This window comes from Apostichopus japonicus, chromosome 16, assembly GCF_037975245.1.
Source record: "Apostichopus japonicus isolate 1M-3 chromosome 16, ASM3797524v1, whole genome shotgun sequence".
NCBI classification, from domain to species: domain Eukaryota; kingdom Metazoa; phylum Echinodermata; class Holothuroidea; order Aspidochirotida; family Stichopodidae; genus Apostichopus; species Apostichopus japonicus.
In genome coordinates, this window is record NC_092576.1 from 37,911,111 (window position 1) to 37,937,912 (window position 26,802).

At 34.1% G+C, this 26,802-nt stretch overlaps 4 protein-coding genes across 7 annotated transcripts in view; 3 read left to right on the forward strand and 1 right to left on the reverse strand.

Annotated features, from left to right (window-relative positions):
• LOC139982297 (uncharacterized) overlaps nt 1–2,989 on the forward strand; it is a 35,097-nt gene extending 32,108 nt beyond the window's left edge. For both annotated transcript variants that reach the window (XM_071994989.1, XM_071994990.1), the window contains exon 13: nt 1,068–2,989. In XM_071994989.1, the coding sequence (XP_071851090.1) occupies nt 1,068–1,131 (64 nt within the window). In that variant the 3' untranslated portion in view covers nt 1,132–2,989. The remainder of the gene's footprint in view (nt 1–1,067) is intronic.
• The window catches only part of LOC139982309 (uncharacterized), a 540,410-nt gene that overhangs the window by 145,907 nt on the left and 367,701 nt on the right, over nt 1–26,802 (reverse strand). The window lies entirely within an intron of this gene.
• Nucleotides 10,298–24,089, forward strand: LOC139982304 (uncharacterized). Its single transcript, XM_071995006.1, has 14 exons — nt 10,298–10,415; nt 14,793–15,131; nt 15,519–15,629; nt 16,104–16,153; nt 16,327–16,354; nt 16,652–18,174; nt 18,626–18,831; nt 19,723–19,799; nt 19,995–20,083; nt 20,630–20,749; nt 21,102–21,310; nt 21,610–21,686; nt 21,950–22,047; nt 22,724–24,089. The coding sequence occupies exons 4-14, from the start codon at nt 16,118–16,120 to the stop codon at nt 22,745–22,747; spliced, it is 2,487 nt and encodes an 828-aa protein (XP_071851107.1). The 5' UTR covers nt 10,298–10,415; nt 14,793–15,131; nt 15,519–15,629; nt 16,104–16,117; the 3' UTR covers nt 22,748–24,089.
• The window catches only part of LOC139982303 (uncharacterized), a 168,376-nt gene continuing 156,294 nt past the window's right edge, over nt 14,721–26,802 (forward strand). Inside the window, exon 1 of one of the 3 annotated variants that reach the window (XM_071995005.1) lies at nt 14,721–14,731. The gene's annotated coding sequence lies outside the window, so the exon portion shown is untranslated. Of the gene's footprint in view, nt 14,732–24,216; nt 25,395–25,416; nt 26,159–26,802 lie in introns of those variants that run through there. The other 2 variants (XM_071995003.1, XM_071995004.1) reach the window with 2 other exon arrangements.

Sequence of the window (26,802 nt, forward strand, 5' to 3'; positions counted from 1 at the left end):
AATATAATAGAGTGACTCCGAATGTTGTTAACAATATCTCAGCGGATCATTATTGTTATTCAAAACACTGATACACATACGAGGTTGCTTTAGACTATTCAATTAAAGCGAGATATTCATTTCAATACTGTTTAGACACATAACATTCCTAAAGTGGCATATGGCATTTTATTTCATTATGATAATGGCAATTTATCAATATTAAAAACTAAGGATAATATCGTCAATTTGTGAAATTAACTTAATTAAGTTGCTTTATTTTAAACCGTGCGTTTGAAAAACTTTTAACATGGTAATTTTCGCTACTATTCCATCAAATTATTCTATAACATTTATCTTTCTGCTGTAATGAGAAACCAATGTCTAACGGCAAATCACTTAAAGTTATGAAGATCTTTTAGTTGTTAAAAAATGACTACGCCATATGACACATTGAAAAGAAAAATGTTGTCTACGTCTGTTTCTGCAATGTTCTAGCTTTTTTTTTTTTACTTTAGATTAATATTGAAGGGTTGCGGGATAAAGAACACGACTTACGATTGTTAATGTCTATCATAGGTGTATGTAAAGCTTCGTTATCACCAAAGCTAACAAACTAACTTCAAATCTGTAAAATTAGTGTACATAACTTAACAACAGTTACACCCAAATTAGAATTGTACAACTCTCTCGTTAAACCTCTCCACTGAGGACAGAACAGTAATGTATCATTCGGCTCCTCTTTAATGACCATCCCTACTCATTTCAGTTTTAATATAAAACTCATTAATGCTTGTTAACATTATTTTGATAGTTTTACCTTGTCAAGGCCAATGTGGTTCTAAGTATCATTTAACATGTAGCTGTCAATTGCAGAAGGAACGTAGACTAATTGTTCAATTCACTTACTGGTAATATAGAACTTAAAAAGGTGAACTTCATACCTTACATGATCTTAAAATGGCAATCTGTTTTATATGTTAACTTGGATGTGCTGGTGACTATTGTATGTACTATGAATGATATAGGAGTTCTCAGATATTTCGGTTAGCATTATCTACTTGTTGATCTTACTTTATTCTCAACAGATATGAACCATGGCAGCAGACCTGGAGAGTCTCGAGAGGAAACCGATATCTTGATACAGAATAAGAAGATGACGATAACGTTGTCAAGTACAGAGGACATTGATGTAAATATAACACTAAGGTGTCGCAGAAAAAAAAAAAGTTTGGGCACTAATTCTTCATCATTGGCGCATTAATTAGGTCTATATTAAGGTCTAAGGGCAAGACCTTGCACTTAAATAATATTTTATTTTGTTTGAGGACAGAAAGATATGTAACTAACACGGTAGCGAGGTCTAACCCCCCCCCCCCTCGCCCGACTGAATGTAAACATGCCCACAACTGAACCATTTCCTCTCGAAGGACGGTAGAGGAGGGGCATCAATTTCCTGAGTTAAATGTGTGGGCAAGAAACTCTCCTGCCGTACTTTTCAAAGTTCAGGAGATTTGGCAACGGGTCCCTTTGCCCCTACTCGCATGTTTAACTTGTTTATCTTTATTTGAATAAACAAATAACGTACCCATATATTTTATTATACCGTATATTTGCATGATACTGCAATTATGAAATGAGCTCAATCTCCTTTCAGTTCCATGTGTAATGTGTCTTCTTTTATTCCTTTTTTATCTTACTGTTATTGTGTCGAGACTTCATACTACATATATTATAATATTTTTTTGTCTATGTAGTTAATTTTGTCTAAGTATCTCCTCAAATTGTTTTATTATTCATTGAAGTTTATTTTGTTTTATATATGTGACCGATAACACACACTACTCTTTATGTGCTTTAAACCGTTCAAATATATTACTTTCAGCCCAGGTGGTACATGCATGCTATTATGAATATATTGTAGTCCTAGGCATTTAAAAACCATATGCTGCCAGCCCTGTTCGATAGATGTGAAGAAATTCAAACATCTGAATCTCATGAAACAAAGCGACTGGAATACTAGTCTATCAGATATACCGTTAGTTGTGTTGATAGTATATAGAAGTATCACACATTTAAATGGAGGAAATATCGAATGGCATCAAGTAACATGTTTGTTATGAATAACAAAGGCACATAGTTTAATGTGGAACATTTTATAACTGTTAAATTAGGGCAAAATGTTAGTTTGGGTGAGTTATAAAGTAGATCTTATAAAACTGGATTGATGAAATGAACAGTAATTTAGAAAGAAGGTTGAAGTCATTTTCAATGTATTATCAACAGAAAAGATAATATTCATTTGTAAAAATCCGGAAAGGTTTAGGAAACTACATCGGAATAAACTTTTTCCTTTCTTTTGGCAACAATATCAACACTTCCAGCACTATAATTTTTCCTAAAGTCATGTTTGATGTTTTGTGAAACATCAGATGTGCCGGTGACTTTTTTAATACAATTACTGCCTAAGAATTTCAAAGTTGAAAGGAAAATATCAAAAAAATTAGTTTTCCTTATTCTTATCATTGCCCGTCTTAGCTTCTTAAGTTTTGCCTTTTATGCATACTGTTTTCCGGGAGAGAACTTTAAATGTAAACCGGGAATTTATATCTCATTATTTCTTGTGTAAAAGTTAGATTCCATCCTCATTATTTCTTAGAGCTATAGAGGTTATAACACTAAACCTGAGCACAACAGAATCAGCCAATTTTAAATGAATTTCTTTAATGATAAAGGTATCTCAGAATAAATTCGTCATTTTAGCTTCCTTTTGTTGCTCTGTAATTGCTAAATATAATTGTTTTCTTTTATTAAGCGTATTGCTTTCCTGTAAAGGAATGGAAACCTGCAGTATTTACCCATTATACTGTAGCTTCAAAGTAAAAACTCAATTTTTGAAATTTGATATTAAATGAAATTCCGGGAATTATAAAATTAATAAGAGTGAATTGTTTATCAATATTATGAGTGCATTTATCGATCGGTAAATAAAGTAAACAGAATTAACCTATGTTATTACATTTTGTGTCTTTTGAATAGCGTTGTTTCTGCTTTTGTACGCATGGAAAGCAGACTGGTATCTGTACATTTAAAAGTTTGTTAAATGAATGAAACCCACTTTACCAACATACTCACGTTTTATACTAAATTAGTCTATCGACTCATTATTTGCTGCGAATTTATGAATAGTACTTTTTCTTTTCGTAAGCCTCTCCACCAGATATGTGATATGGCCCTGTTATGTCAAACGTGGCAAATTTGTTTCACTACGGCGAATACTAATACATATAAATTGTCCTTTACTTAGGCTTCTTTTACTTAGGCTGAAGAATATGGCTGTCAATGGGAATTTTCTGTCTTGGATCGATAATTGGCTTGGTAATAGGAAACAGAGGGCGGTTATTAAAAGGCTGTGCTTTCTCTTGGCTCTTCAGTAGTGGGGTTGCACAAGGGTCTGTTTTAGGTCCATTGTTGTTTGTTGCATATATACATGACATTGACGGAAATATTTGTGTACAGCTAAGAAGTTTGCTGATGACACCAAATTGTATTCTGAGGTCTTTTCCAAAAGCGATACTGAGAAGTTTCAAACGGATTTGGATATTTTTTTGTTCCTGGTCTCAGGGATGACAAATGCTATTTAATATGGATAAATGCAAGGTAATGCACATTGGTAGTAGTAACCAAAAGTATACCTACCATCTTAATGGTGTTGAGTTACAGGACGTCTTTGTTGAAGAAGACCTAGGTATCTATATTGACTCATCTGTGCAACTTCTAAACATTGTGTTGAAGCTGTTAAAAGAGGTAATAGGGTTTTAGGTATGATTAAGAGGAACTTAAGTTTTCTGAAAGAGGACATAGTAGTTAGGCTTTATAAGCAGTTGGTTAGGCCTCATCTGGAGTATGCTGTGCAGGCTTGGAACCGATATGTTGCTAAGGATAAGGAAGTACTTTAAAAGGTCCATAGGAGGGCTACTAGGATGATTAGTTGATATTATTTGTTGCTCAATTAACAGTGTTGTTAACCAAACATAACCAATGTTCGGGAGGGAGGGGTGGGTGTAGGCTGAAATTGCAGAGTATATTTAAGCTTTCTGTCAATACGAGTAGTCAATAGGGATAAACATAAAGAGATAATACATTACTGGGTTGACTGTGATAAATATGGGTTTTTCGGTGATGTGATTCCCCTGATTGTACACAAGCTGTGTTAAACTAGTGCATTTAGTTCCTGCTTTCTCGTCATTCTATTGTGATATATTCATTGTTGCATAACATTTTACAGAGAGATGGTGGAATAGTGTCTTTTATTACAATAAACAAATGCTATATGGACCCACCTGTTTGTCGTCAGTCGGCTCAAATGCCGCTAGCTGTAAATTAGTCGGAGCATTTCTTATTTGCCTCCCTAACCATCTTGAATCCATTTAAACGCTACAACGCTTAAATGTATCCTAACAGCTATTGACGAGCAATGTTATAACTTCATAAATAATCATTGTGGTAGCTGGGTGATATGAGAATCTTTCCCCTTTATAGTGACACGAAATAGAAATGTGTATAATTAAGAACAGGATGTGAGATTTAAAAGAAATAAGAACATAAATTGTGCGGTCCTTAAAATCATTTCTGGAAACGTATAAACGACGAGCTAACGTAATTAACGATTATATCAGAGTTGCACGTTTTGTTTTAATACGTACGAGTAATCATAATTCGTCGTAAAGTTACATTAATTTCACAGACCCTCCAAATAGGTGAGCCATATGAAGGGCGCCCTCATCTTTAATATATATATATATATATATATGTATATGTATATATGTATATATGTATATATGTATATACATATAAACGTATATGTATATATATATATATATATATATATATATATATATATATATATATATATATATATATATATATATATATATATATATATATATATATATATATATATATATATATATATATATATATATATATATATAACTTGTTTTCATTTTACACCGTTTAAAAAGGATACTTGTGTGCTGTGACGATTAAATAATCAGCAACCTAACCATACAGGTGAATTCATCTGCCGTCTCTTTGAATTAGCTAGGTCACAAAAAGGTCAAATTGCATATTCGTCTTATCCATAGACTGAGTGTAAGTTATACGTTTAACATCAATTTGTCAGATTACATCAGACGAAGTTAGGTTGGAGCATGTATATAGATGTGTAAAAGTAAGTTGGCTTGACGTTTCGATCCTAGTATGATCTTCCTCATTAGGTAAATGACAAGTAACAGTAACAGAAGGGCCAAAAACACGCATATAATACAGACAGGTTTATGAACATGGTGAACACAAAGAGATAGATGTAAGGGGATTTGTAGACAAGGGATGGAGAGAAGAAAGAAAGAAACCAACAGGGCAAGAGGAGAGGTAGGAGATAAACAGTGGAGGGACAATAATATGATTAAGGGAAGGGAGTATGGAATAAACTGGAGAAGCACAAATACAGAAAGGTGTGGAGAAAAAATGGTGAAAGAGGGCTATGAGAAGAGGAGTGATGGGAGGGGGACAAGGGGAGAATGAGGGGGGGGGGGCAGAAGAAAAGTTAGTCATGTCCTTCCTGAATGTTGAGCCCATGAGGTTAAATGGTGCGAAGGTTTTGCATTCACAGCCTCCCTCTGCTGATTCGTACTAGGTCAGGACGGCTACCTAAGGATTCAATCCCCTGTAGTTTATTAACAGTTTTATTATATTTTGTTTCAGTTATATAGATGCAAGTAAACCCATTCTGAGTCATGGCAGTCAATCAATAATCCTACCTTTAACAATATTGTGGCTCAATATTAATCATGATACCATTATCTAGCTGGAAGATTGTATGTTGTATTCCAATGACATTTGTTGAGCTTTGTTTAATTATAGAATGTAGCAGAGATATTTCTAATAGGAGTTACTATACTATAATGCTTACTTTCTTGGATTCGACCCAAACTCCATATGAGTGCCTTTCTTCAATTATGTGCTCACGAGAAATTATAATAGGTATTTAAGAAGTGCAAAATGCAAAAGCCTCTAAGCGCTAAAGAAAGAAAAATCAAACATAAGTAATTAAAAGTAAGTGAGTTTTTAACATAGATTTTAAAGAGTTCAAATAGTCGTTTAGAGCAAATGTCAGCCTAGGGGACAGTCCAAAGAGAAGCAAAGGCGTAGGAAAAAGAATGTTGACTAAATGACAGTAAGGAAATATCCCATGGGACGGCGAGAAAGGACTGGCTGGATGACCTAAGCGTCTTGTACGGTGTGTCAGGGTGAAACAGTTCTAACAGGTAGACTGGGGAGTGTCCGTGTATAACTTTAAAAGTCATCAGAAGAATTTTGAAAGAGATGCGCATAATAAGAGGAAGCCAATGTCAAAGTCTGAAAATAGGTGATATATGATGAGAACGAGGAAGAGATGAGACCAGTAGCAGTATTTTGAACCCGTTGGAACTGGGATTAGTCTTTGTCCGGAATGCCGTAGAGGAGCAAGTTACAGGTTTCTAGTCTAGTGCTAAAAAACCCAAACATGAACTGGTGTCAGTGTCGAGAAAAAGTCGGATTCTGCTGATTTTTTTAAGAGCTATATAAGACCTCATATTTTGAAGAAAAAAAATATGCAGAAAGTCTGCCATGTGAATTGGCATTATTATTAACTTCATCACGAAACATCCAATAAAAAGTAGTGTTTCGATTCCAATGTTACACAATATAGAATTTGGTTTAATCAAATATCTGAACTGTCAAAGCAGAGCATACTCACTACAGGCATCGCAACTGTATCCAGTGGTTTCCCTTCTTGGTTGTAGCCTATTGTATTCATCTTATCATATTTCGTTGCTTCGGTTCGTCTTGCGGTATTCTAGGGCCTTTTTCAGTACGTACTCCTGTTAAGTTAAGTAATCTGTAAATTAAAAGGATGTGTATCCATTACAGGAATGTATCACTTAAAAGCATTTAACTTTTACACAGAAATACACAAGAAAATTTACGTTACTGTTATACTTAAGCATGATATTTGTCTCGAAAGCTAAATATGAAGATCAATCTTTCTATGTTTTAATATACTTTACCCAACTGGGTAGAGAGAAGTATTTTCTTTTGTTAAATAATGATAACAATGAATAAATATGATCTTAAATTACGAACTTGATTGCCTTTACTAATTACTCATATATGTTAGCTAACCGTTTCACAAACGTGTTTTACTACGTTTACACGATCTGTCATGTCTGTAACATTGTAATACTATTTTAAACGACAAACCAATGTTAAGCTCAGGTGACCTCCTACTTTATAAAACGAGATTAATGGTTCTTACGTATTAAATGTAAAGTCTTCATGTGGTAAATATAAGTATGGCTGTAATTATGATTACAATAACTTGATACGTCGATGTTTGTTGACCTTGGACCTCCAACAAAACGTTGAGGTTCTCCTTTTGTAAATAAGATAATATACATGACGAACACATGATATCAATTCATATCATCTGCGATGTCAACTTATATCAGTTAGTTAAATACAGACTGGCAGCCTAGTGCTACCATACATCGGTTCAAATTTTTTCAACCCAAATCAAGTCCCTCCAAAATAGTCTATTATCTAGTAATTACTCATTCTTTACTGTCAACCTATTTTATCAAATTTTACTAAAGACAAATTATCTAATACGAATATCACTAAACCTATCATGCAGCTTCAATCCCACCAGTATATCACTGTTGTCACGCCCACACTTGTGAACACACACATTAGCCACCCACACAAATGTTACGCCCATTACCTCCTCGCATAGTTCTGTAAATAGTAGAAGTGACGCTCCACATTGACATCAATGTTTTGTGAAATAAATTAAAATTAGTTTCATTACACCTGTATAAAGTGATGAAGCTTTGTGTTGGATGTTATGGATGAGCTGTATTTGTACCAATGATATAAAACGGTACATATTATGTCGATGTTTGTTTTAATATAACACAAGTTATAAAATCTAGACTGTCAAAATTAAGTTGCCACTATATTTATTTATATCGGTAGAGCTGCACTGATCAATGTTTGTTTTGTTTGTTGCCCACAATATAATAAGTTGAAGGTTGAAAAATGACATTTGTTATTACATTGGTTTCAAGTTTCAAGCATTATTGTTAAATATCGCCAACATTACTTTGCCTAAGCAAGGTTACCGTAGTTTATATGAATAGCTGAACGCGCTTTAACCTTGCGTATTACGAAATATCAGTTGCTACATAATTTATTGATGGTTTTGTTTGCTCAATAAACAAAGTAGTGTTGGCTCATACAATAATTGCTTTCGTTTTACTGAACTTTGGTTTATAGAGACTATTGTAAGATAGACTGCAATGACAAGTACCCCAACCACGTTCATATCAGTAAAGAAAGACTTCTTAGAACGTATTAGTTATGATAAAGGGTTTGAATACATAAATACATTGCCGAATCGGTCTGATTGTGATGATAGTGTAATAGCTATGGTGCATTGTGCCCTCGTGTTTGAAGGCGGACAATACAAATAGTTATTTGCAGTATGTTAGTTTATTGTAGAACTTGACTTTACCTAAAGTTTGGAAGCGACTACAAAGCATAAATGAGGTGGTCAGTTATTTCACAAAGAAGCATGAGTCAATTCATGTCATATATGATACAAACCTATTGAGTGTTGTCTTATATCTTATTAAATACATTCTCTGACTTAGGCAGTATTTTGGTACTTACTTCGAGCATTAATGTTAATACAACTCGATACATATAGCTCGTCGTTAAGTTATTGATATTTATAGTTCATGATTATTTATATTAAAATGAAATAAATATTACGTCATAAGCTAATTTGAAAATAGTATCTGTAGATAAATGTACAGATTATTCAAACTTATTCACACTAGACCAAAACTCTCAATTCGGTGACAAACTTAAGAACGGGTTTAATTAGTTCTGATTGCAATTATTCGTAGACTTATTTAAATGAAACCAAACTCAAAGCGCTCTTTGCATTTTGTCAATCAAGGTTACTTTCGTTTTGGATGAACTTTGATTCAAATGATTGACTTCCGCCAGGTATCTATCATTGTATGTAAAGCTGCAAGGTGGGTGTATGGTAATGTTATATTGACCTGTAGTTTAGGAGACCAAGGGAAACCAATTGGCTTACATCATTAGGGTAGACATGATGTCGATACCAAACTCTATCTTAACATTGCATTGTATACGATGATATATTAAAGCAAAACAAACAATACGATAAAACAATCAATAACAAATTATGAGATTTATATCATTTTTGATAACAAAACCTATCCTAAATGCGTGTGAATATGAATATCAATTGTAATAGCACGAGGTAGTAGTTTTCACTCTCTGTTATCATGATATCAATATGTTAATATGATGATCACATCAATGATCATATTGTATTGCTTACGGTACTTCCATGTGAAGCCATGACAGCCAAACGTATAAACCGATGGTACATGCTAGTAAAGAAAGCGTTAAGTCGTCAACCTATGCATACCAAAGCGTTTGTGAGTCATGTGATGATCGTTAGCCAATGCTACCAATTTATTTATGGTTGTTAATATATCGAACATCATACAGGGGGTAACAGCATATGTATTAATAGTATAGTTATCGTTCACTGATTGCAACAATTTTTCTGAAATCAATCTGTTATTTAATTGCTACACAGTACATGGTTGTAATTCATTGCAAGTTATTTACAAACGTCTAAAGTCCCGACGTTTATAATCTACTCAACATAAAGAACGATGGCTGATATTGTCACTTGTGGTCTTTGGCGAACTTTAAGACTCTACAACTCCTCGAATTGCAAGTGTATTGCTAAATAACTGTTTAACAAGTAACAAGAAAAAGGAGTCATGCTACACCCTTTCCGTAGCACATGTTAACAATAAGTGGTCTCAGTTATCACTGAATCGTTGCCAGTCTAGAATAAGATGAAAAGGTATCTTAATTATGTTTTCAAGTTTAATAACAGAACTAACAATAATTTCATTTGTTAAAATATAAGCGTTACAAAACATTATCTCTTCACTCTACAGAAAGAAATTATTTTCACCCCATCAATTAGTTACAAAAGAATGTTAATTTCCATATCAAACGTTTCATCTGTTACATTTAGTCAGTAAAAACCCTCTCCATTTTTGTGTCTATAGTACACCCATCAGATTACTTTAATGTCAATATGAACTTTGAGATTAGTCAGTGACTACAAGCGTGTTAGGAAATATGCAACCCGAACAGGAGACGCCATTTTGATACTACACAATTGGAACACATCATGGTCAAATACACATAAGTCGTGGCTCTGTTAAAACGCCTGGCTGTGCAAGTTTCGTTTGACTGGACCTATTTCTAAGGTAATTCTCTTCTGTTGACGGTTTAGAATTTCAATATGATATTTAGATTTGTTTCTAGTCGTTACAATGTATGTCAGTTCGTGTTCTAGCTAGAACTAAAGTGTAAATGTTGAGTTACAGTTAGGCCCATTGTCAATAGGTTAGTTCTTGTTTGGCTTCCTTATTCCTATTCATGTACAGCTGTGGTTTAACATATAACAGTCATATTTTAAACTGTCACAGTGATAACACAGTGTCTGGTACACATTTTGCATTTCATGGGAACTATTATATCGATGATACAATACAAAGGCAAGGACATTTATAAAATTCCAAAGAAGAACACCTTTTTTGGTCACTATCCTACATTCTCTCACTCTATGGAGCATTACTTGTTTAATGATCATATCCTTCTTTATAATCAAAATTCTGCCTCATGTCTTTAAAAATTGGAAGTAAAACGTATTCCACTGCCATTGCAGATGTGTAAAAAGGATCTCAATGTTAAACCCATGGAGGAAATAACTCACACAGTTATATCGCAATCACTTAAAGATGAACGATAGTGATTTTTCACCATCGCCGAAAAAATACGATTTTATTCAAGAGTATTCTAGTTGGTTTCCATTTTACACTTGTGAAAATTCAACTCAAACCGATGTTGGGAAAGGCTTAAACAAAATTCCTAAACTCGTTGATTTTTTAAACAAAAATTTGGCTTTTCGCGAAAAGCGATATGATGATCACGTGATCTACAGTGACATGTGACGTCATTATGATGATAACAACGTGAGCTCGGCGTAGTGTACTTCAGCAGTGTGCACTTAGTGTGTAAGTTTAGTTGCAACCTACTCTATATTGGACTCGACAAACAACGTAAACCGCTAGCAAAATCCAAGAAATTGCGTTGTAGGGGGATGCAACAGAACGAATGTGGACTCTACAATAATTTTGTTCAATTTTCCAAGCGGAAAAAGTAGTAAGAGATATCGGAAACTCTGGATACGATTTGTGAGGAGAACCAGGAAAGACTTCATCGCACCAGTGGCAAGAATGTGAAAGTTTGTTCTGCCCACTTCACAGAAGATGATTCTCGGGCCTAATTGAAATTTGCGTGTGGCAAGGTCACTAAAGTAATAAAAGTTTGAAAGATTGATGCTTTTATGCCGCATTATTTATATATATCCCGATAAATGCAACAGTAAGTGTTGGAACTGAAAGACATGTCAGACGTGAACAACCTAATGACTATGTGAGGAGAGAATCCACGTGCAAATTTCAATTGGGGCATGGACGTCGCTTAGGCAGAGTTTTTTGGGGCAGAGATGTGTTCATACCCTCCAAACCACTTTGAATGTAATACGAATAGGAAATGTGTGTATGCTCGAGCGAAACAAAACATCGTGTAAGTATTACTTACGGTATAGCGCACACTGTCACTTATGTTTGCACAGTGTGAAAGTACCGTTTGCGGACCTACGTGAAGTTGGGCTAGAATACGATTCCTCCTGAAGCCCAAACCACGAGGCATGCATGTGAATAAACGCAATAGGCATTGCATGCAGTGAGAACATTGTTCGAGCTAGACTAACAACTCGATTGAGTTCAAATGCGGTTGTATTTCAAGCTCAATGAAACCTTTCTGTTGGATTTAATGACGCACGGAACAAGGAACGTTTATGTTTTACAGTAGGCCTAGTGCATACAAGCGAATCTACTTTGTTTAGAACTTTGGATTTTCTTTCGGATGTTATACTAATCTACGTTTGAGACTATCATCACTATTGTTATTGTGCCAGTTTGACTGGTAAGTGAGCACATTCATACATCACTCTGTATAAACCCGCCAAAAACGTAATCTTGAGATTTACGTTACTTTGGGTCAGCTTGCGAGTTACCTCTTCAGATATTGGGAAATCGTTGCGAAATCGCCGCAAATTTCGTTAAAAAAAACTTGTAAACACGTGCTGAAGAAATCAAGAAACACTATGATATTCATTATCTATTTATGTCTTGAACATTACGCCGGAAAATAACAGTTATGCTGACACGAGATGCACGCACAGCTCCGTACTGAACAGTTCACAACAGAAAAGATCATCACAGTGACGTCATTCACTGACCTGAGGGCTGTTCAAGGTCGTTGCTGTGTTTGCAAATTCCTAAATTACGGAGGCGAAAAAACGATGTTTTAATTCCCTTTTTTATAACTTTCAGGTGTGCTATTTGGAAAATTAAAAAAATATGTTGCTTGGTAACATATAAACTACATTATATATGAAAATGAGAGATTTTTTTTCTGTCACTATCGTTCTACTTTAAGCAACCGCATTTTACGTAGTTAATTGAATGGTAACATTTCCTGGTCTGTCTAGTCTACGTTGGGCAATAGAGTCAAGGTGTAATTTTGAATGTCATAAATGAAACAATATGTATGGATGTATGCGCGTTTCAGCATTACGTAATTACTAGAAATGCCATCAGCATGTAACAAACATTGATTTTCATATCTTAGTAGTAATTGTAATGACAGTACTAAACGTTCAATTCTAACTGTCATGTTGTCTACACAGGCTAGAAATGTTGTTTTGCAATCTATCCCTAAAACAAAGGTGTCATGTACCTTGAACTTGGTGTACATATATCGAAGTGTCTCTTGAGTCATGAAATCTAAACCTCCCTATTCCTCAGCCAAATCCTGGAATAGCATATGTAACTTCATTAATTTCCTACTACTCTGAGCTCGATTAGCAAGCCACGGTACAATTTTAAAGGATGTCAAATCAACTCCTCCGGTAGCTACGAATTACTTATACTTCATTTTCTCTCAGTAATCTCCCCTTCCTGCCCTTTTCCCCACAAAGAAAAGCGTCATGAAATGAGGACAATGTAGTAAAGTTGAACCAATATAAAACATCTGAATGCATATGTGCCCATTCATCAGGTTATTGCTTTAGATTTCTGAGTAAATATTGCGTTATAGTTAGACCTATTTTCAAAAGGTAAGTTATTGTTTGACTTCCTTATTCCTACTCGTGTACAGCTGCAGTTTAACATATTTACCATATTTAAAACTGTCACAGTGGTCATGTAATGTCACGAGAACTAATTATATCAATGTAACAAAACAGAGGCAACAACAGTTATCATATTCCAAAGAAGCACACCATTTTCAGTCACTATCCTACATTCTCTCACTCTAGGGAGTATCCTTCGTTATAATCAAAATTCTAGAAAGAAAAACATGTTTAATGGCCATTGCAGATGTGTCAAAATGACAAAATGGTCAAAATCCATGAAAGAATTAACTCACATAGTTATATCGCAATCACTTATGCAACCAAATTTCACGTAGTCAATTGAAGTCAACTTGTCCTGTTTTTCCCCGGCAAGGTCGTCTAGTCTACGTTGTGTCATATAGTCAAGGTGTAATTTTCGAATGTCATAAAATCAAAAAAATATGTATGGCTACATGCACGTGTGAGCATTACATTACTTTCTGTGATGACCACAATAGACAAGGTTTGAAAAGGTTTTAGTTTTTGAAAGTTTTAGAATGGTTTCATTTCTTTAGAAGCAAAAAGTGAATGCTCCATTCCCACGAACAAGTTATGACGTATGGTTTTGATTATATTGTCTTGATAAGCACCATTGTGTATTTACTATTACAACTCCACGGCTGAGTTTGGAAAGCTGTACCTGTAGCAGAATGAGAGCAAAACTGTACCTAAGGGCTCTTTACATACAATAGTAATACATCTGAGGGAGAACCTTTCAACGAGACATTTTATTATTCACAGTTATGTATCTCTCTGAAGTATAATCTTACCCGATTACTTTAACTTAAAAAAATTCTCACTATCAGTATCACATTCTTGCCAAAAACATTTTAGCCCTTTCCAATAGTTTTTAATGTGTATTTCAATAAAATCAGTGTAAGAATTACGTAAAATATTTGATGTTCATTTTAGGGTTCAACAATTTTGGATAACGAGAAGAGGGGTAAGGCCTGGGGTCAATGTCAATTTTGGGGTCTGTCAAATATGTGATAAAGAATGTACCTTCAAACTACCATGAAAGTACCATAAACTTAGTATGTATAATTCAAGCAGGGACCTGTTGAAATAAGTGGACCCGGGACCCAGCCTGACTCTCGCCCGTGAATGTAAATATATACACCTTAACATTGAAATATACATGTAAATATATGCAATCGATATATGTTGAGGAGAACTCTATCGGTGTGCCAACGTCTATCGAGGAAAACGAAATTGGCTTTGATTTGCCTTACAAATAATTTAGAAGGAATGAACCATACCTGGAAAACTGTTACGAACGTTACTACTTGGGCCAAAATGGGTATTGTTTTTATTTCTATTTCTTCTGTTTGATTTGCAGTGGATCCAGTACCTGCGTTTGCAGTGATCGAAGGATGTAATCACCAACAGTACTGCGTCTTGGAAAAACAAATTCAAGAAGTTTTAACGTGCACTGTATCAGGAATAAGACCAAAGGTGACACTAGAATGGAAGGTGTTAGGACAGGATAATGCTATTAGTTTTTCAGAACAAACAGTAACGGTTACACAAAGAGATGACCGATATGATATTATTTTGAAAGCAAAACTTGGAATTCCTATCAAACCGGAAAACAAAGTCACTGTAGAATGCATCGCTGTTGGAGAAAATGCAGAACACTTCGATCTTTCTACAAAGATTGATGTCATCTTTACAAATGGCAAGTATTCTAATAGATTCAGACCTTACTATTATCGAAAGTTTTAAATAGTTGAGGATCATTTAGTGTAATATTACATGATATGTAATTACTGAAAGCAAATTCGACAACATAACTTTGTAGTTCATAGTGTATAGAAATTAAAATTAAATTTGCAATAAAGACTATACAATAACAAAACGACCACTTTGCTGTTACATACCAGAAAATGAAAAAATAAAATCGCTATATATTAGTAACTTTCATACTATAAGAGATATGTTACACATCCAGGCAATATACTTTTTGGCATATATATTTGCAAACAAGGTTATATTTGTTTAATTGTGACTATAAAACGGGTACATGTTTATTCACATGTATTGTATTACAATTCTTCCATTCTAGTACATCCGACGGAAGAAACATCGGTCAGAATATTCTTAGTACCGGTCGTTGTTGTAGTGGTTGCTGTTGTTACGGTGATTCTCGTAGCTCTGTGCATAATCATTCAAAAAGGTAGATAAATATATATAATTCGTATTACAATTTTCATCTCATGATTCTCAAACATACGGTACTATATACGTTACATAAATGTGTCTTCCACCAAGTATAAACACTTCGTAATATCTTCGTTAAGTTATGTTATCGATCTTTAAGCTATTGCTGTATCTCTTAGTACATGTATTTTCTCACTTCTTTTAAGAACCTGCATTGAATTTAAGTAATACGACATAAACAATAATATCAATCTGCTAATGATTGGTTTTGCTAAGTCTTTAGAATAGTGATAATATACCACTAGGAATTTTAATCATATATCAATTGTTTCAAAGTTATCATTACTCACAGAAAAGAATCCAACTGCACAACTGTAGATAATTTGCACTAGGAAGGACAACAGTAATGGTGTGTTATGTCTCTATATACAATTTGGCACAGCTAATAGTTAAAAGAACCAAATATAATGTAGATTCCTTTCACTTTTAGTCAGGAAACGACAGATGATAAAGAAGCTGCATACTTGCAATCTAGAAGAGGTAAGTATATATATATATATATATATATATATTACGTAATTATAAAATGTAAATACTTTAAAATAATATTCATGTAGTCGCTTACAAGATTTCAAATGTTTACGTCTACACTTCAGAACACAACATCCATACACTTGATACTAACGCATATGCTATATTTGTTCTTTTAACAGACATTGCCAATGATGAAAACAAAAAGAGGTGAGGCAGTTATTATTCCTTAACCATTAAGAAATGATACTTTTAAATTTGAATACACGCACACTGCCAAGGTTAGCTTCAAACGCCGTTAAACCAATTTACATTAATCACATATTGGTTTGACATACGTAACTGACTTTATATAATATAGATATCATAATCGTAAGCTAAAATACAATTAGTGAAAGTTCAGTCTTCAGTTATGTAATTTTGATAATAATACTACCACACCATCTGGACGAACAGTCATTGTTCTCATGATGATTATATTATTTAACGAGTTTTAATTGATTACAGAATTTTCAGAGAAAGAGACTCTTTTCATCGGACAGATAAAATCCAAATACGAACTGCTTTATGATTCAGTTCAACCAATACCATACATCAAAGACAGGATGTATTGTGTGGACAAGGTATTTGTTAATGGCGGTGTTGAATTTCTTGCTAAGATGCCCGAAGGTGGAGGACATTCGCGGTGGGAAAGCTTGGGAACTTATCAAGATATACTCAGTGAGAAATGTCTAAGCTCAAAACGACAAATTCTTGAAGGCGAACCTGGATATGGAAAATCAACTTTAACTTTACAATTGCTTTATGACTGGTGCCAGTCTGTCCACACTTCACCACTAATAAACATCGACGTTGTCATTTATCTTCGATTAAGACAGCTAGGTGGAGTTAACTCGATATACAGTGCAATTAGACAATTCATCCTTCCGAAAGATTCAAACATTAATGATGAGGATGTAAAAGAGATGCTTCATAACATGGATTCCGTGCTGGTTTTGCTAGATGGTTTTGATGAGTATCCGGATCAAGACAGTGCAGAAACAGACATCTTCCATATTTTGAATAAGAATATGCTGCAGGGAATTAAAGTAGTTCTAACAACAAGGGTATCGTGCTTACCGAAAGATTTTGCACCACGCACTGAACGTGTTCGGCTGCAAGGGTTTGATGAGGCAGCCCACAGAATCTACATACGTAAAGCTGTTGTTGGAGAAGATGATAAAGCAGTTGAAAAGTTAATGCGAAAACTGCAGAAAAACCCACTTCTTGATGACCTGTGTCAAGTTCCTCTATTTTTTGTCATGTTTGCTCACATTACACACGAAAATGAAAAGATGGTAACATTCAATTCAGTAACTAGCTTTTTTCGCTATATGATATCCTGCTTTCATAGTCATATGAGAATTAAAATGAAAGACGAAAACGTACAGAAATTTGAACTGTTAGAAAACGACCATACGGCTCTCGACCAAATTGCTTTTGAAGGGTTGAGTAGAAAAAAACAGAAAATAGTCTGGGACAAAGAAAAACTTCGTAATCGACTAGGATGTGAATTTTACGATCAGTATTTTCGCATCGGCATCCTTGTTGAAGAAGAACTTCTAGATATAGCGGATGAAGTAAGTGACAAAAGTCATATTCAGTATAAAAAGGAGGTGAGGTTTTATCACAAGCTCTTCTGCGAATGGTACGCTGCCTTTTACGTTGCAGAATGTTTGTCTACTACCAACAATGAAATTGTACACAGTTTTCTGGACAAATTAGATCCATTTGAATTACAATATTTATATCGATTTGTATGTGGTCTTGACAAGATTGCGGCCGAAAACGTTATTCAGTACCTGCAAAGTAAAGACGATGGAAAAAAGTTCGCAGTTCTGTGCATGCTTGAACAAGAAGAGAAAACTGAAACCTTCATAAAGAGAGTATCTGATTTGGTGTCTTCTGGTGTTACATCCATTGGTAAGGATGAGAGTAAACTACTGCAAAGGTCTACGCTACAAATTCTGGGTGTTGCATCGAAAAACAAGGTACATTGTAAATCAATACATGTTCAAACGATATATGTAATTAACTTCAACCCGGAAACCTAACTTTGACAATCTTTAATATGCATGATATAACATTTATTCAATATTTTGAATTATTTAATTACATCAAACATAAAGATCGTAGTAATATGATATATATACATTATAAAAAGATGAGAACAGAATTTGCAATATATTATGCAAATGTCTGCCATTAAAAAGTAATTTACGTCTGTAAATTAGCATGTCACCATTGATTAAGCTATTACACATTAGCTTAGAAATAAAGAAACTGAAAGGAATTAACCTCGCAAACTCGATGACCACAAAATAGTGTTCAGCTCACTTGTATGAGAGTGGGGTCCTAAACTTTTGCGACATTCAAGCAAACATGCAGTTTTTGGTCGTTGGTGATACGCATACAAATTGTTTTATTTGAAATCACGTTTAGATACCCGTGTCCTGTCTGGTACTAGACAAGTCTTTTGCCAATGCAGACCAAAATGAAATAACATTGGAATCTGGGCTGCGTGTGCCTATCATGCCACTCCTGGAGAAGCTAGAAATCAGAATGGATAAGGGAAGAGAGGTTACGCAAGAAGAACTGTTAAGTCTGTGGAGATATGTACAACAGTGTCAGAAGTTGAAGAGATTGTCGTAAGTATTATACAAATATTGCATAACTATACATAAGAAGGCCTGTAAAACATTTTGTCAGGCAGGAAAAAGTTCAATAATTACAATGTTAAGTGGGATATGAACTTTAAACACATGTATACTAAGGATTTTATAGTAGATGATGATGCTGTCATTTCATTTTTGTTTTAAAAAGCTTCGTAAGTATTATACAAACATTGCTAAAAATATACAGAATTAGCCCTGTAGGACATTTAGAATCAACATCAGAGGCAGGAAGAAGTTCAATAATTCCAATGTGAAATGTGATATAAACATTACACACATGTGTACATAAGATTTTATAGTACATCCTGATGCTGTCAAGTTAACTTCTGAACACGAAATAAACTTTACAAAATATAATCTACTAGAAAAATGGAACTTTCAGCGCCATATTTCTTTGCATACAAATTGATGTTTGGTGCATATAGCATTGTATCCATATATACTTGCAAACTGAACCTATGGCTGTAATTACAAATGTCAGTGAGACATATGTATAACCACGCGAGTATAAACTTGGTATATTAACTAAAATTTTCAGAAACCAAGAAATACGTTTGGAGTCCACGAAATATTTTCGAAGAACATTAATTTGCAATATCGTTGTATTAATACTTCATTGCAACTCGTGTGAACAATTTACTGATTTTAAATAAAACATTTCATTGATTCTTATGACCCATTATTGTCTCTAAACAAAATGTAACATATTTTCACGTCTGTCTATACCATGTAATCAATTTTATGGCATTTACTAAATGTTCTTACACTTAAGAAGTACCGTGCAGTCAAATAACATAGGAAAGAACCACAAATAACCACAAATGTCTACATGTTCACTTTTAAACTGTTATATTTTATTCACAGATTTATTGACTGTTTTTTGCCTGTGTCTATTCCCGTTGAACACATTTCGAGTGTCATTAAATCAAGACACCTTAAAGGTAAGACAGATTAAATTAACGGATGAACACATCACAGTCTTTATGTTGTATTTGTGTTCGGTTAACCTCTAACCGAACATTCGTGAGCTGCTACTACGATGATTCGAAACCAACATATATACTTCTACATGTTTACTCAATAGTACACATAATATTTGAAATAACCAATTAATGTCTAACTTTTGTTTTCCCTAGTCTTTTGGAAGCCCCTTGATTATGAATTTGCCTTAGAGTTTGTAAGTGGCAAATGGAAAATAAATTCTGAAGGGACGTCAAAGTTGTCGGTAAGTACTTCGGTAGCATATCTCGTATTTCATGTTCACGTTTTCAGTTTAAATATAATCATCTTCAAGGGTTTACTTTGGATATGGCAACTCCATGTATTCATCTCAGTTTCGTTTATTTTATTCCCTTTAATCTCATCTAAGGAAATGAAATTGCTATAGTTCTGAACTGATCACCCATGTAACATTATATTACAAAACTGGATAATAAGTAGCAAGATCGCGAACCACGTTAGTTGTTTTTTTTTTTTCCAAATTTTATTGAAAGTACTATTATAACTCATTTATCATCGGAATTCTTGCTTCCATTTGTTGTTGTGGCCCCTGAAAATGTTGCCTTTCAGTTTGTTCCGACGATTAAGGGTTCACTGAATCTACTTGCATTAACAACGTACAAATACTCGTGTATTTATCGTCCACATGGTTTTTATCAAGTTCGTTGGTATCCATGTTCGTTATATATTAGTTACATATGTACAAAGCAGGTACATTTATTTACTGTGTGACATGGTCATTTTATTATAAAGTAACTTCTTTTCTTATCAGACTGAGGACCGTCAGAGTTTACATACACTGATGTCAACAACTGTAACGCTAAGCAAAGATGATAGTAAACATTTCCAAGGATATATGATAGAGCTCTTACACAATGCATCTTGTCACAAAGTACGTATCATCCTTATATGTATTTAATTTATTATATAATAGAGCCTGTACTATTTATATGTAAATATACCAAACATTGGTGTGTTTAGCAACACGCAGACCTACCCAAATTTCATAGTAAATCGTATAGGTCAGAAATTGCTTGAAGCTGTTCAAACGGATTAAAGCCAGCTATTTATAGTTGTTTATACATTGTAATTATTCATTTTTTTCCCGTTCTATAGTAGATTAATATTGCACTTTGTTAAAGAACAAACATAATAGTATGGAATATCTTACAGTAACGTAGAGTATTTAGGAATGTAACAAAGAAAGTAAAATTCACACCGTAGCTTCTTATTTTCTTTTGTAGATTCCTATATACTGCGTGAATTTGGAAAACGCTTTTAAAGAGCTCGATGGAGATGGGAATATTATCCTCTGCTCTGGTCACTCTCTACCAATCCTCACATCACTAGAGATATTGGATATACAGACAGAGAAATGCAGGAAAATAAGTCAAAACGAAGTGAATGCAACGTTAGAGTACATACAGTATTGCCCAAGATTCAAGCAGTTGATGTAAGACCATTAATAAGTTCATGAGAGTAACAGACATGTAACCTTTGTCATCTAAAATCAGCAATATTTGAACATTGTTGTGATTATTTTAAATATAAGCGTAATCGTGGACTTAAAGAGTAAACTATCTAACCATAACTCAAAACAATCACGTTGATATGTGGAAGCGATTCAGGCAAACATACATGTAACAAACATTGCCTTACTGTACAGAAACACGCAATGCTGATTCGATTAGAGCTATTCTGCGTCCTCTGTATAATTCAAGTGCTTGTTTTACTTATTGGTTTCTGAAACAGGTTTGATGGCTGCTTGCTGCCGAGTTCTGTCTCTTTGGGCCCTTCTTTGTCAAAATTAGAATCAAAGAATGTTAACGGTATAGTACAGTACAGTTACTCGATATTCTCTTTCGTTCTGAACAGCATACTCGGAGATATATTACATTAAACAATGTCTTTTTAGTCCGGTACCTTACCTGTTTTCCGCTCTTCTTGGACGTGTTCATACATAATTAGAACTTAATAACGTTCTTGGTACGTCTGCAGTAAATAAATCTCGATTTTGTTTTCTCTGGCTTAGTCGATGAATTTCTCATGACTTGTTATTGAAATGATCATTTTATTCTTTCTTTACACGTAGTTTTCTGCTTTCCCAACGGACGGGAAGGGCGCCACTATAAACTACATTTCCAGTCTGGTCATTGGCTGCTGGATCCTGGAACTTCGTCCGTTTTTCCGGTAATTATATTACATTGTTTGCTCATTTGCGTACCTACCAAATGATTAATATTGCGGCCTTTACCATTGAATTCGGTTCTATTAAAGTCCTGTTTACTATCCAATGTATGGTATTATCTGTGGAACATGACACCTTTGTGCCGTTATGTTATACTGTGATACTCCGACAGAACGCCATACCCGAAACAGTGCGAATTTGTAATTGATACTGGATTTTTTTTTTTTTTTTTTAGAGCGTTTGATGTAAGATATTGTATACATTGTTTCTGCGTCCTCTTATAAGGGTCACAAAAAAACTTCGTTTTATACAACGAAACATAGCTTCATCCAATACCCGCGGTCACTAAAGTGACATTTTTGAGATTGATCATCAAGTTGAACAATCAAGTTGAACAATGAACGCACTTGAACATCAAGTTGAACAATGAACGCACTTAAAAACAAAACTACGACGCGGCTGAACGTGTCTAATGGTGAAACTAATTAAGAGCTGTAAAATGTTTCCGTTTTATGAATTTCTTTAATGTAGTAGAGGTTATGCTAAATTTACAATCAGTCATTTATCGTCGCGTTCTGTTAAAATATTGTGTTACTTTTTGATAATTAAAATTATATAATCGGTGGTTTTGAAATCCTGATAATTATGAAAAATAATGTGTTTTTTCCTTCTTTACAGTTGAAGCCGTTGGAGAAGTATTGATAGAGGTGGATTATGCGACCATACAACTCTTCAGTCCTTTTGGATGTGAAGTATTGGGCAATGTATTCCATTCCCAATACTGGTGGTATTGTTCAAACATCAATGGAACACCAATCATTGAATCGTACGAACATGATACCTTTTCTGGATGACAGTTTAACAAATTATATCGCGTGGCGTCTTTGCTTTTAGGTGGTGGACAAGAGGGAAGCATCTTGAAATTTCCGGAAGACGAATTTGTGTAACTTATGTTCATCAGTAGGCCATTGATGTCATACGAATTTTACGTGACCTCTTTTCAAACACCGCCACTGGTTCGGTACTGTCACTTGCTTCCCATCGTACACTGCAGTAGCATATTTTACTAACAGTGGATATTTTACTAACAGTTTGTTATCGCTGTATTTTTCTATTGTTTCCATCTTTCCTTATAATCCCTTACCAAATTCTTGACTCAGATTCCCTTTTTGTTTTTCACTAAAAGAATAAATTTCTTGCACTGGACCTATATTTGAAATGTTATATGATGCTATTGTTTATTTCATTGTATTCAATTATATTTTATTTCATTGGAAACTGAAGAGAAAATAAGAGAACTGAATCGAAACTGTATGTTGAGATAATATATTATTATACTATTATACTATAATATTATTGTATTGTATGTTGCAGCAATATATTATTGTACTATGTATTGCATATCTTCTGTAACATTTCTAAGTTGTAACTGTTGTAAAGTATTTTGTTATAATGAAAACAAACTCATTGACCAGAGTCTTAAGTCAAGTTGAATCATATGTCAAATATTAACGCTTTTAATGTTGTAAGATAAACAATGATTCAAGTTTAGGCACTACGTAAAGCTGTAGAATGTTAAACTATTACAACCGCTTTTATTGATATGTTGCTATTCTTTAAGATGATAACAATGTTATAATCATCAAGTTCTTCGTTTTCTGAATGAATACAAAATAAATAAATACGAATTAAGGTCAGTTTTAATTACACAATGCCTTTCTTGCTGCTGATTAAGCCACATACCCACTTATCTACCACTAATTGTGTATACCGACAGTTTAAATCTCTGTCAATTGATGATTTCAAGAGCAAAACCGACTTTTTATTGATGACAACTATATATTTGCAATATTGCAAAGTTTCTTTTGGTTCACCAAATATAGCAGTTTGCATATGAAAGAAAGCATGCTCAAATAGTACGAAAAAAAGTTTAATGCTTTGAATCTATAAAGGAATACGTACTTATGTATGAAATCGACAATGTTTTAGATTTCACAACAGTGAGGGAAGATAATAAAATAAAAAATACGTCCTGTGTAACTGATCCGTCTTCCCGGTTTATATTGCCTCATTTCATTGCATCTGCTTTTGTTGGCAATTACTGCGTGTGAGTACCCCGTATTAGATTATCCTCTTTGCAACAACTTTCCTGTATAATTATTGCCCACATTTCTGCACGACTATAGATTAGTCTGATCTTTACTTTCCTCACCACCAGTGCCCATCTCCATTTATCTTAAACAAACAACCTGTTAGTTTCGTTGTTTTGAAAAGCTATATTAACTGAACGAAGAATTACGCCATGCGTTACTTGAAACAAATACTATTCTCCTTGCTCTCTCATAGTTTGATATATGACTGATAAGTCTGCTTAATGACATCTGTCAGTCTTTTTAAAACATATACTGTGACTTTATTGCTAAGTACATATAGTCTAATTTGTAATCACGAGGCTATTAACATAAACAACATTAATGTTGTATGGAGTCTTAATCATCTATCACATCCATGTAAATGTTGATGTTCCTCTTAATGAATATACATATACCATTCATTGTACATTTCACTCTCCAGAGATGTTCGTCATTTTCAAATCAAGGGGCAGCAAACATTGGGTAGTATATAAATACTTGTTACTTCCTCTAAGGGACAGCTTAGACTGTTAATAATATACTGCACATACAAGTGATATATTTTTGTTTATAATATGTTTTCTGTCAGTGAAGGGCTGAGCCCGCACGCAGAACATACAGTGTCAAAAGTATACGTGGTTGCGCACTTGTTCCAGATTAATTAGGGTTTTCACTAATACTAAATGCTACTATGAAATGCTAGTTGATTAAAAGGAGACACGATAACTATACACGTAGTGTGATACTTTAATAAAATATGGAAAAAATTACCCCTAATTTCGATGTCAATTTGATCACCAACAATATATCAAGATCATACTGACGAAAAGCTTCACGAATAGCAGCAAATAAAATTTTGCTAGGCTACAACATTACAGCACTGGCTTAACTTTAATGTACCTTATCATTCCTCTAATTAATAACTGCTTGTTTCAAAAGTGCAATGTTGCGTAAGAGCGCAACGACCATATGTTGAATCATCATATCATATCGGGCAAATGACTTCGTTGATATATACCCGATTTCAGTTATCAAATGTCAACACAAACTTTATTAGGGGGAGTTAACGATATCTCGAAGTATGTTCTTGAACAAATTACTATCAGTTAAGGTGTATATGAACTTTATCATATGATATTATCAGTCGCTGAATATGTCAACGGCATTGGCTCATTTCAAGAAATTACTTGTACTTCATTAATTCCAGTACAAAAGAGGTAAGTTTCTCTCTCTATTTTAAGTTAAATTAGAAACATCAACGCAGGTCACGAGGAATTATTCTCACAAAATATGAAATTAATGTAATTAAATGTTGTAAGTGCAATACAGTTGTATTTCGAATGAACCTATCGGTTGTTCTAAATTGTGGCTACAATACCAATTTTAAATCACAAATGGGTTCGTTGAGTATTGCTTTACCTTACATTCTATTTTCAAATTTAAATGTATGGGTTCATCATATACGGTAATACCAATAAGTATGGGTCACTTCTTACACCGGCAATTTACAGGAATATCCACTAGCCAAGTGATGGGTCAACTAGACCAAGAAAGTACTACGCAGATCAGAATTCGACTAAGCGTTGTAATTTGACCCGTAATTTGACCGAGGGGGTCGTGAAATCTTCACCATGTGAATAGATAAATCATGTAATATGGACAAAACGGAGTTAAATTGCATGATTTTTCAAAAGTGAAATGTTGCATAAGAGTGCAACGACTTTATTTTGAATCATTATATCATATCGTGCAAAGTACTTTGTTGATATATACCCTACTTCAGTTATCAAATGTCAACATGAACTTTGGCTATAAGAGGGAGCTAACGATATGCAGAAGTGTTTTCTTAAATAAATGACTATTAATTAAATTAAGGTGCATGTGAACTTTGTCATCTGCTATTACTAGTCGCTGAACGTATCAACGGCATTAGCCCATTTCAAGAGGTGACTTATATTTAACTAATTCCAGTACTAAAACAGTAAGTGTTCGCTCTCTATATCAAGTTAATTGAGAAACATCGACGCAGATCATGAGGAAATATTTTCACACAATATGGCATTAATATAAGTTAATGTCGTAAATTATCATCATGCTTTAATTAATGTGCAATACAGTTGTTTTTTCGAATGAACCTATCGGTTGTTCTAAATTGTAGCTAAAATACCAATTATATTACAAATGGATTCGTGAAGGTGTAAATTAAAGCCTGTTTGTCGAGTATTGTTTTAACTTACATTTCATTTTGAAACTATGATATATGGGTTAATCATATACGGTAGTAACAATAAGTACAATTCCTTGCTGGTGAGATAAAATATTAGCTTTGTAGTGACCAAGATCCTGGGTAAGGAATATCTGAGAACTATATTATGAAAAGTGGCGTGTACAGAGTTCAAAGTGTAGAGTGAAAGGAAAAGTCTAAGTTATCCAAACATGTTTAGATATGGGCGTGAACTTTTGTAGGAGGGCAATGGTGAAATAATATTTCATAAGTCAGGTGTGAGTGCAGCCCATTGAAGTCGTTGAAGCCGATTGCGATGTAGGATCCTTTTCCAGAACACAACATAAAGGTTTATAATTAAATTGTGCATCGTGAGGAGCATTATGGATAAATTAGGTATT